This window comes from Zophobas morio, unplaced genomic scaffold, assembly GCF_036711695.1.
Source record: "Zophobas morio isolate AGI-343-1 ecotype UQ-CSIRO unplaced genomic scaffold, CSIRO_AGI_Zmor_V1 ptg000004l, whole genome shotgun sequence".
NCBI classification, from domain to species: Eukaryota; Metazoa; Arthropoda; class Insecta; order Coleoptera; family Tenebrionidae; genus Zophobas; species Zophobas morio.
The window spans coordinates 15,732,567-15,744,928 of record NW_026972109.1 but is presented as its reverse complement, the minus strand read 5'-3'; the positions used below and the strand labels follow the sequence as shown (position 1 = coordinate 15,744,928).

Genomic DNA, 12,362 nt, shown 5'->3' with positions numbered 1-12,362 from the left:
TGGAAAATTGCAATACCGGGTGTATGGAAAATGGCGGATCAACTCACCGCTACGCTCTTAACAAACAACTGGCGAGTCTGGGAAAGATAGTAAAAGAAATCCTTCTCACATATTAGTGGAGTTATAATGATTTTAAATTTGTTTCTTTTACTACGTTTAACCACTCATTCATTATCACAATAACTAGTAATAAAACTAGTAGTTAATATTTTTCTCGCCCATGACCATGTTTAATTACCATTTCAGTTAGAATGCACAAAGATATGACTGTGTTGTTTTTGTAATAATTTGATAAAATTCCATTTGACAACAATGTTTGCCTGATATAAAACGAATGTGGATGTCAGTCAGCATCGTTATTAAGAAATCAGAAAGTAAGCCGCAGGTATTCATGCATGAGGTGTGTGCAGTGCTGCCAATTTTACTTTTATAAAATTACGTTTTTTTCTTAATCTACATCATAAAGAATTTTTTTATTATTGTTTTGGGACTCCCGAAACCCCGTATATAACGTACTGAAGAGTTAATCCCCCATTTTCCAGACACCCGGTATAGGAAAATTTCAAAATTGAAAAATTGTAAATCGAAAAATTGAAGAATGAAAAATTGAAAAATTTGGAAGACGAGAAATTGAAAAATTGAAAAAATAAAGAAAACGAAAAACGAAAAATTGTGATATCAAAAAATTGGTTGAAGGCAAATAAATTAAAGTTTTTCTAATGATTATAAGATTTATTTTGCGAATTTTACATTTTTATGATAACCCTTATAAATTAAAATTTTTGATCACTTACTTAGTATTTACTTATCGATGTAAAGTTTTTTCCGGTGACGTCATCATATTGTTGGTGAGAATGTTTATAGAAATTTTGATTAGCGTTTTATCAACTGTAGGATTTTGCTAATATACAGGGTGAGTATTATAATAACGGGACCGTGACTAATTTTCAATGCAACACAACGTAGGTACTCTCCTTACTAGTTGTCACTTTTTCTGAAAGACGTCAATCAAAATTTCACAAATGAAATATTTAAAAAACACCAACATATTAATTCAAAGAAATGTAATAAATAAATTGAACAAGTAAATAAATTTAACTAGCGTAAGTACTGTTCAAAATGCCTTCCTTCTTGCTCAACACACATTTCGATGCGATTTAAGCAAGACAATCGAACGCGGTGTTTCAGAAGTTATTGCAGTACCTACATGAATTTCTAGTTCTGGTTTATAAATCTTCACAATTACGAATAGGACTTTGGTAAACTTGTTCTTTTACAACCCCCAGAGGAAGAAATCTAAAGGTGTTAAGTCGGGACTACGAGGGAGCCATGCATTGACACTGCCTCTGCCAATCCACTTATTTGCAAACGTCTCATCAAGATAGTTCCCAACGATTCTGTGATAATGAGGTGGTGCTCCGTACTGTTGAAACAACAGCTCTTATCGAAGGTTGAGAGGAACATTTCTAATAACCCGGAAAATCATTTTCCAAAAATTGTCGATACCTGTGTCCTGTGAAGTTACCTTCGAAGAAGTATGGGCCAATTACGTAATTTGCAATAATACCAGCCCACACATTTATGGAATAAATATTTTGAAAATGAGCTGTTCTGATCCAGTGTGGGTTATTTTGGGAGTAATAGTGACAGTTGTGCCGATTTTAACAACCCCATTATTGCTAAATCTTGCTTCATCGCTGAACAAAACTTTGAATAAAAAATTGTTGTGCAACTCTAGTTGATGTTGCATAAAATTGCAAAATTGTATTCTTCTGGGAAAGTCTTCTTCTTTCAGACCTTGTACTAATGTCACATGGTTAGTTTGGAACTTTTCGCTTTCAAAATTTTTGAAACGGAAGATTAGATATTCCTACCTGTCGTGCTATAAATCTTTGGCTCACATACGGGTCATTGTCTACGGCTTCAATTACAATTTCATTTTCGACACCAGTAGCGGTAAGTGCTCTATTTCTTTTTCCTTTGGGCCAATTTTCTCTTAACGTTTTTTCTAAACATCTAAAGATCTGGTCGGATGGATGTGGCCTATTGGGATACAATTGTAGGTAAGCAGAGAAAAATGTTGTGCCTCGATGGCACCACGCCTCTCGCTCTCCGGCCAAGTATCCTAACCACTGGACCACGAGGCCACTTATCTCTCTGCTTACCGACGTGTTATTGTGCCGGCACACCTTCTTTCGTAGAGATTTGCTGCTGCAGCGGCATTTTTCCGCATTCTCCAAAAATCAAGATCATATCAACCTCTTCATCGTTCGTGTATTTAACCCTCATCTTATCGCGAAGACTAAAAATTTATCGGAGCTCAAAATTGACAAATAGAATTATTGCGAAAGTTAAAATTAACTACTAGGTAACTATGTTTGTACATTTTAGAAAAATAATATCTAAAAAGAATTACCTACATATGAGATATGTGTTGCACTGAAATTTGGTCAGGGTCCCGTTATTATAATACTCACCCTGTACATAAAAAATTTACAACAATCGGTCCATTAGTTTCGGAGATTGTCTGTCTAATAAAAATTCGGACAGACGGCAGGTAGACAGACAGACAGATAGACAAGCAGCTTACGCTCAGGAAGTAAAAATATAATTTCATCACGTTTTGGAATTTCAAAAGTATTATAAACTTGAAACACCAAACGTGAAAAAAAACAAAGATGTTGATATTACGGTTATTGGTTTGTTTTAGGAACTCGAGTGATTGAAACTAAAATTTCACGAATTATAATTTTGCAAGAATTTCAAAAAAGAGGAATTATTTTAGAGTTTGAAAAACATACCTTTTTTTTAAGTGTGTCTTCAAAACACTGATACAAAATTTACATCACTTTACATAAAAAATTAAAATAAGAAATAAAACACTAAATAAATATATTTCCAATAAATTACATACGACGTAATGTTTTGTGACCATATTTAATATGTAGTCGTAATCCAAAACTAACACTCAAATAAATCCATTTAATTTTTTTTCATGGTTGATCAACATTTCATAATTTACATTGTTCCTCACGAAAAAGTTTTCTGCCAGGCAAATTTTCAAAACAGATTCATTTAGCCTTTATTGGATAATTTTTTTTCTAAATCGGGATTCAAACTCTCGGGGGGTCAATTACAGCTGATACAGGTCATTAAAAGTATTATTTTAATGAGTCTTAATTTTAATTATGACCAGTAACGCCACTAATTTGATTATGTTGTGGTTATTAGCGAAGTAAAAGTAACGTGAAAAGAACCCTTAAAATATGTCAGTTTGTTACGTATTTCTAACCCATTTTCACGTTCATTCACCTTACATTCGAAATCATCCATCCAACTCACGCCTCCTACGTGTGTAATTCGCATCTCTTACCTATAAAGAACAGCGCTTCAACAAGGACATCCATGATGACGGATGGCCTCTCTGAATTCAAGAAGCTGGCATTATAGGGAACGACGACGGCGACATAAAACGTAGCCATCAATATAAGCCAGTCCCATCCGCTCTTGAACATCCCGTAATGAGATATAATGAACCTACTTTTTTTTATTGCGGAAGTTTTGTATTCAGGTAAAGGCGCTGGTGTTGAGCTTAACAAGTTCTGAAAGGAAAAGCAATTACATCGAAATGTTTAACGACACGCAACGCGAGCTTTTACATTGTTCAGTTTGAGTTTGGTCTTCATCTTGTCTGGTTTGTAGTGACCGGAAAGTTGGTAGAGCACCGCTCGCGAACGTCTTCTGCCGTAGTTCGCTGGAGGTGCCTCCGGGTCGAGGTTGCCGTTGGCGTCTGCAAGGAGGCAAGAGTCAGCACCTCGGAAGCGAGCTCCAAGAACGGCCGCTGTACACAGACGTCAGTTTATTGTGAAGAAAGTAAACAAAATTAACATAATAAATAAGAGATTTAGTTTAGGAGACTCTGGGGAGTTAGTGTCTAAAATGTAGAGTCTAGCCGGTTTGTGTTTTATTTTTAGTGCCTTTAACAAAAGAACTCGGTGTAAAATTTTCCTATCCCTTTCAGATAATGAAAAGGATAGAACATAGAAACAAGTTATTTTCAATTGAGTACATGTCAAATTGTCGACAGTTTTAATTAAATTAGGAGGCAATTTGATTGGCACGAGCCGATATTTTCCTAACAAAATTGTAAATTTATCGTTCTGTTTCAATAAAATTAAAAGAATAATGTAATTTATACAAAAAATATGTATCTATGCAAAAAATTGATCGAAAGTTATTGAATGGAAAATCCATTGCCCCTGAAGTACAGTCAAATAAATCCCTCTGCTGCTAAGATGATTTCATCCGTTCGTGAGGGCAGTGCGCCCAGTTGGTAATGCATCCTATTGTTGGTGGGGATGTTTATCCAAATTTTGGTTAGTGTTTTGCTATCTACACGATATTCCTAATACACCTAGAAAATTTGACAATAATCGATCCAGTAGTTTTGGAAGTTAACTCAGTACAGACGGCAGACAGACAGATAGACGTACGAAAAGAGGACCTATTTTTTCGTTTTCTGAGGCTAAGCAATACTTTTATATTAATGGAAGCATTATTTCTAAAAATAAAAACAACTTGGCTAGACTGTACACTGTATTTGTACGGTGTCTAAGAACATATAATAAGTAACACATTGTGATCATGACATCAAGCAGTGAACTTCACATCCATTCTTTGTTTAAATTTCAAATTAAAAAAAACTGGAAATTAAAATAACAAAACGATGAGTACGCAGGTTTAAGCGTTTAACTGTAGGGTGTGTGTGGAGATTAAAACTTTGTGTTGAATTAGCTAAAAAAACATCCAACAAAAGGATAATTTCCTGCAACCAACCCTAGATTAATCTGCATCCATTCGAATACCGTTTTAGAGTTGCATTTGGCAAACTGCAGTGCGATAATTTAACCGGTTTATTTTTTAAATCTAAACAAGATAACAACCATAAAAGCAAACTCAAACCGGTGCGGTGTTGTGTAATTTTGCTGCTCAAGCTAAAACAAAGAATCTTAGCACCTCGGTGAGACACGCAAACAGAGATAAGCAGATTTATTTCAAGAAGTAATTTAAATCAAACGTTATAAATTTCCATGCGACAAAAAAAAATCGTTTAAGTCAAAATTTGCATTGCCTGGTTTTATCACGGGAGTTTTCCTGAAATAGCTAATTCATCTATTGCTCTGACCCAGGTAATCTTGTTATCACAGTAAAATAACAGGTATAAACCTTTTTAATTAAGAAATTAGAACCACGTCACCCGCTTCGGGTTGTATTCTGAATAAAACGTTGGCAGAGACCGCAGAGGACGAGATAGTCATGAACAACAGAATTAGTTTGATTTGATCAACGAAAAAGCTGGACCTTCAAAAGAACTGAGCTTGCAGCTTTCCTTTGACACACACATTATTGTGAGCGTTGTGTAACGATTTAAAATGTTGTGTTTAAAAACTGATTTTTATGTGTCCTACTTTTTTTCCTTGTTGAAAAATTATTTGCGTTTTAATTTGATTAATTTTCAATCCCTGTTCTCGTTTTTAGCAAAAGCAAAAAAACATGTTGACTACACATTTCCCAAATCGTAATTATAACATTAAGCGCTTTAATTATAATCTTTCCGCTTCGATTCCTTTGATTGCTTTATTCTGTTATTGTTGCGTAAAGAAGATAAAAGCTTGAGCTCGCTATATAAATCGCAAAAATTCCCAGCACGGCCCGTATTTTTAGAAAGGATTCTCGATTTTAGTTTACTTCTTGCATAATTTACTGAATTTATCCTTTGCCGTGAGACGACTGAACATCCGTCCCACATTTAAAGGCAAAGATACGCGCTTATCCGCTAGCGTTGTAAAAATCACGATTCCTGAAGAATTTTCCAATATTTCTCATTTCAAAGTAATCTTACAAAATAACGCGTTTTTGTTAATACTCACATGAAATATTATTCATGAGTTTTATATCTTGCATATTGCGATGATCACTCAAATTCTCAGAAGGATAGAAACATATTTCAGGGGTTTCGAACTTTTGAGGCTTAATCTTAGTGAACAGAGTTTCAAACTTGGGGCTCTAATTGTGCTGCAACTATAAAGTACCCAGGGGTGTGAGTAATATTAGGCGAAATCTAAATTTACACGCAGTTTGATTGAAGAAGATGGTGTATTAAGATGTATTCGTGGTAGAATATTGGCGCATAGTGTTTGTTTATATAATGTTTCTTGACAGGGAGGAAATCTACAAAATTATTCTGCTCTTAGTTCTATACTACCGTAATGAAAGAGTGTCAAGATGTAAATACTGAAAAAATATACTTTAAAAAATATTAGGAACGTTCAGGAAGCAATGAGTCTGTTATTACAACACAATAGAGTAAATTGTAAGCATGTACTCGTACTTGTATAAGATTATATTTTTACTTCCTGACCATAAGCTAAAGAAGTGTTATTTATAATGGAGTCCATTGGATCTGTCCCATGTGGTTTATGAAACGGTGTTCAATTTTTATCTTAGGGATCCAGATTTTTGGGAAAAGAAATTAAAATTGTTTAAAAACATTTTGTACCTTAACTTTGAAACTGCAAAACCAAATGCTCTGAAATCTTGTAAACTTTTTAAGATTATAGAAATCATGCTAAATCGTTAGTCGAAATTTATCTCCTTCCAAAAAAATATAACTTTATAATTGTGGTTTATCAATGCACTCATAGATTTTAGAAATACTTACATCGGATGACTCAAAAAAATTAATACATGAGACAATTTATTATAATGATTAAAACTCAAAACGACTCAATCCACTTTTCTGTAAATTTGGGAATATAGTACTGTTATTATGAGTATTATACTGCATCTATCCAAATTGTATACGTGTACCTGCATGTTGATGATGTCATCACAAAATTTTGTAACGGAAAAACTCACTTGAAACAAATGCATAGCATGCTTCTTTACATTTGCGTTAATATTATATTAAATCTCTATTTTAACTTATAATATTATACCTATTTTTTATCATAAAAAAATTAAATTTCAAAAATATATTTTTTCGTTTTTTCATTTTTTATTTATTCAATTTATCCATTTTTCCATGTTTCGGTTTTATAAATTTCGTTTTTCCAACTCTGATTTTTTCAATTTTTCAATTTTCGACATCCAAATATTTCTATTTTTCGATTTGCAATTTTTCAGTTTTGCAATTTTTCGATATTGCAATTTTTATTTTTCGATTGTTAAGTTTCCCAATTTTTAATTTTTCAATTTCTCAATTTTTCGTTTCCTCAGTTTTTCAGTTTCTAGATTTTTATTTTTTAATTTCCCGATTTTTCAATTTTCAGTTTCTCGATTTTATAACACAATTTTTCGTTTTTTATTCGTTGGTTTTTCAATATTTCTTTCGTTTTTACAACTCTTCGTTTATACAACTTTTTAAATTTTCAATCTTTTATTTTTCAATTCCTCGACTTGCTAATTTTTTAATTTTGTAATTTTTGGATTTCTCAGTTGTTGTATTTTCCGATTTTTTTAATTTTCAATATTTCGATTTTATAATATTTTATTTTGTCGGTTCTGAACTTTTTACATTTTGAAGTTTCTTAATTTTTAATATTTCGAATTTTCAGTTTTTCGTTTCTTCATTTCTGCGATTTGCAATTTTTCGGTTTTCTACTTTTTCGATTTTGGACTTCCTCGTTTTTTCAGTTTTCCAATTTTTCAACTTTTGGAATTAGTAAAATGGAAAAATTGCAAAATTGTAAAATTGACAAATCAAAAATGAAATTACGAAAAAGTATAAAATGAAAACTTTGAAAAATCTAAAAATTGGAAATCAAGAACTTGGAAAAATTGGAGAAACGAGAAACTGAAAAATCGAAATATTAAAAAAACGAGAAATACAAAAATTGCAAAATTAAAAAACTAAAAACTGGAAAATCGAGAAACTGAAAAATCATAGATCGAAAATTTTAAAAACTGAATAAACGAAAAATTATAAAATCCAAAGAAACATTGAAAAATAAGAGACTTGAAAAAACGTAAAATTGTGATATAAAATCGAGAAAATGAAAATGAAATAATCTGCAAAATGAAAAATTAAGGAAACGAATTATAAGTTAAAATTTCTCATCACGCGGTATTTACTTATGTAAAGTTTTTTGAGGTGACGTTGTCCTATTGTTGGTAAGGATGTTTATGCAAATTTTAGCGTTTTATCAACTATACGATTTTCTTAATGCACATAAAAATTTGACAACAATCGGTCCATTAGTTTCGGAGATCTGTTTAATAAAAATTCGGACATACGGCGGGCAGACAGACAGACAGATAGACAAGCAGGTTACGCTCAGGAAGTAAAAATATAATTTTATAACGTTTTGGAATTTCAAAAGTATTATAAACTTGAAATACCAAATGTGAAAAAAAAAGGATGTTAATATTACGGTTATTGTTTTGAGATTAGATTTTTGAAAGTTTTCGTTTCATATTTTTCCATAATTTCATTTTTGATTTTTCAATTTTAAATTCTTGCAATTTTGCAATTTTTCATTTTTTTTATTGAAAAAGTTAAAAAATTGAAAAATTAAAAATCAAAGAAACAAAGGAACTGAAAATGGAAATATTAAGTTAATAGCGAAAAAATTAATAAATCAAAAAATTGGAAAACCCAAAAATTGTAAAATCGAAGAATTATAGAATCCTCAAAATTGTAAAGTCGAAAAACTGTAACATTGAAAGATCGAAAAATTGAAAAATTGAATATCGTGAAACTGAAAAATTAAAAATTAAAAATTGAAAAATCGAGTAAATGGAAAGTTTTAAAATCTAATAATTGAAAAATGGAAAAATTCTAAATTCGTAAATTTGAAAACGTGAATATTTAAAATGAAAACTAGGAAAACTGTAAATCAAAAATTTAAGAAACGAAAAATTGAAAAATCAAGAAACTGAAAAATCTAAAATTGAAAAACGGAAAAATTGAAAAATGGGAAAATTGAAAACTCGTGAAATTGCAAATACAAAAGTTGCAAAATCCAAAAGTTGGAAAATCGCAAAACTGAAAAATTTAATGATGAATACTCAGAGTTACACATCGTAAAATTAAGGAAACAAAAAAAAATGAAAAATTGAAAAATTACATATTGAAAAATTGCAAAAACGAAAAATTGAAAAACAAAAAATTATGAAATTGGAACATTGCAAAATCAAATAATTGATAAAAATAAAAAAAAAATAAAAAACCGAAAGGAAAAATTGCAAAATCTAAAAACTGTAAAACTCAAAGTTGGAAAATTGAAAACTGAAAAATTTGAACTTGAAAACTCGAAAGATTGCAAATCGAAGAACTGAAGAAACAAAAAAATGAAGAATTGAAAAATACAAGTCAAAAAAGCTGTGGGAATGTTCTTTACGCCACTGATAGTAACTTTATTGAAGTTACCTATTAGAAAACAAAAATCGCAAACAAATTTTGTAATAGGTATTTGAAAGTTATTGAATTCAGGGGCAAGGGAAGTTCGACCAATTTTTTTTAAGGGTAATTGTTTATTTCTGCTAGACAACCACATTAATTATTTCTTTTCCTTGCCTCAGATCCTTTTTTGAGTAGAAACTGTATATAATGTCACATATTTATTTAGGTATCTAAACTATTAGACAGTGATGGGTAGTCACGTTCGTTGCATATTGCGGAAATAAATAAAAAAAATATAGTACAAAAGTAAATTCTCCTTCTTTATGTTGTGTTAATGACTCCACGTTCAGTAAATACTACTTATTGGAATTTTAAATATTTGTAGTGTAAAGATCTGGAACAGATAGTGTACCTATTCTCTTTTGTATTGGCTGCTAAATTTAAATTTGAGTAGTTAGAAATTTGTTTTTGTAAAACTAAGTAAAACGGAAATCATACTTTTGCATTGTAATGAAAAGGCCTAAAAAAATGTTTTCAGGGCGTACTCGGCATTTTTGTGTTCTTCTAATTATTATTATTACATTTCTAAGAAATAACTAAGTCAACTGTGGCATTATGTCATTGCCCACAAGTACATACCTAAATTCGGACAGTTGTCAGGTCCAGCACAGTACGTGGTTACTTTTACTTTTTTGAAAAATTGGTCTAAAGAGTTTAGACAGTACTTCCCTCGCTGTCGGAAACTTGACGACTGCATGCCTATTGTGTTTTTTTTCTCATTACATTTTTGTAGTGGGAATTTAAAAAAAAATTGCGATGACGTCATCAACATTTTTGCAAGGACACGTATATCAGTTGGGATAGATGTAGTGTAATACTAAGAATAAAATTATTATATTCTCAAATTTTCGGGATAATGAATTGGGTCGTTTGAATATTGATTTGTAATAATCAATAAAATAACGAAACAATTTACTCACGTATACCTACGTATCAGAGGCAACTGAAAATCGTGTATGTATAAACATTCTTAATTTAAGATGACAGGCGTAACAGCATACGTGAGAGCCAAACACAGAAACTGTAAACAAAACGACCGTCGGTTTTATTGCTTCGACTTCCGCTTATTATATAAAACATTGGGTTTTATTTTAATTCTTGACGGTGAAATTCACAATTGGTTGATTATAAACATGTCTATTTCACATTCGCGGAATCAAGTGAACGCATAAAACAAATGCAGGTCTGTAATGTTAAAGTCGATGTAAATAAGCGTGCTACCCTTATGTTTCAACCGAGTTTTTCCTTTAACAAATTTTGTGTCTACCAAATTGGGTTGGTTGGGGTGTAATACTAATAATAAGTGTTGCCTTTAATTTAATCAATAAAATAAATTGACTTCATTAATTTTTTTGAACCACCTCTTAAGAAAATCTAAAAAATATGAATGGAATGATAAATCACAAGTACAAACTCATCATATTTTTTGCATTTTAGATAGGATTTATTCAGCAAAATTTAAGAGTGACGTCATCAATTTTTTTAGGAGGGATGAACAAATACATTTTGAACAAAAGTTTACCATGCTTATAATAACTTTAAAATATTCCCAAGATTTCAAAGCATTCGGTTTTGTAATTCCTGATTAAGTCGATAAAATAAATTCACGCCTTCATTAATTTTTTTGAGTCACCCTGCATATGCAAATCCAAAAATATGAATGGAATGATAAATCACAAGTACAGACTCATCATATTTTGTACATTTTAGATACGATTTATTCGGAAAACTTTTGAGCTGACGTCATCAGTTTTTTGTAGAAGATAACCAAATATATTTTGACTAAAAAATATTATGCTCTTTATAACCTTAAAACATCTGCAAGATTTCAAAGCATTCGGTTTTGTAGTTCCTGATTAAATCAATAAAATAAATTTACGCATTCATTAATTTTTTTGAGTCACTCTGTATATGCAAATCCAAAAAATATGAATGGAGTGATAAATGACAAGTACAGGCTCATCATATTTTGTACATTTTAGATATGATTTATTCGGCAAACTTTCGAGCTGACGTCATCAAGTTTTTGGAGGGGATAAGCAAATATATTTTGACTAAACATTTATTATGCTCTTTATGACCTTAAAACATCTGCAAGATTTCAGAGCATTCGGTTTTGTAGTTCCTGATTAAATCAATAAAATATATTTACGCATTCATTAATTTTTTTGAGTCACCCTGTATATGCAAATCCAAAAAATATTAATGGAGTGATAGTTCACAAGTACAGACTCATCATATTTTGTACATTTTAGATATGATTTATTCCACAAACTTTTGAGCTGACGTCATCAAGTTTTTGGAGGGGATAAGCAAATATTTTTTGACTAAAGGTTGATGATGCTCTTTATAGCCTTAAAACATCTGCAACATTTCAAAGCATTCTGGTTAGCAGATTAAAAATTAAATTTCAAAATGTTGTTTTATAATTTTGATTTTTTTTCCAAAAATCTGGACGTTTCGGGTGAAAAGTCGATTCAGAGTTGTAAACTACATGTGTAGGACTATGTTATTTTATACAATTGAAAACCCATTTACTATGTACAATTTTGAAGTGACGTCATCGCTTTAGTGGTGGGGATGATTCGACAAATTTTGGTTAGCGTTTTACCATCTACATGATATTCTTAACATAAGTACAAAATTTCACAACAATCGGTCGAGTACTTTCGGAGATTATCTGTCTAATAAAAATTCGTGACAACAGACGGACAGACGGACAGACGGACGGACAGACGGACAGACGGACAGACGGACAGACAGACGGAAATGGGAGAACTATTTCTTCGTCTTCTAGGGGTCATGAAAGATCGAGAAAACGTAACAGTAGAGAGTCAGCCGACGGACTCGATTACAATACTTCCTTTGCTTACGCTCGGGAAGTAAAAATTAAATTTAA

At 31.3% G+C, this 12,362-nt stretch overlaps 1 protein-coding gene across 2 annotated transcripts in view; it reads right to left on the bottom strand.

Annotated features, from left to right (window-relative positions):
* LOC135142997 (potassium voltage-gated channel subfamily H member 8) overlaps nucleotides 1-12,362 on the bottom strand; it is an 89,824-nt gene that overhangs the window by 24,597 nt on the left and 52,865 nt on the right. Inside the window, exons 5-6 of one of the 2 annotated variants that reach the window (XM_064074823.1) lie at nucleotides 3,660-3,841; nucleotides 3,374-3,602 (exon numbers count right to left, since the gene is read on the bottom strand). In XM_064074823.1, coding sequence (XP_063930893.1) covers nucleotides 3,374-3,602; nucleotides 3,660-3,841 — 411 coding nt within the window. The remainder of the gene's footprint in view (nucleotides 1-3,373; nucleotides 3,603-3,659; nucleotides 3,842-12,362) is intronic. The other variant, XM_064074831.1, reaches the window with a different exon arrangement.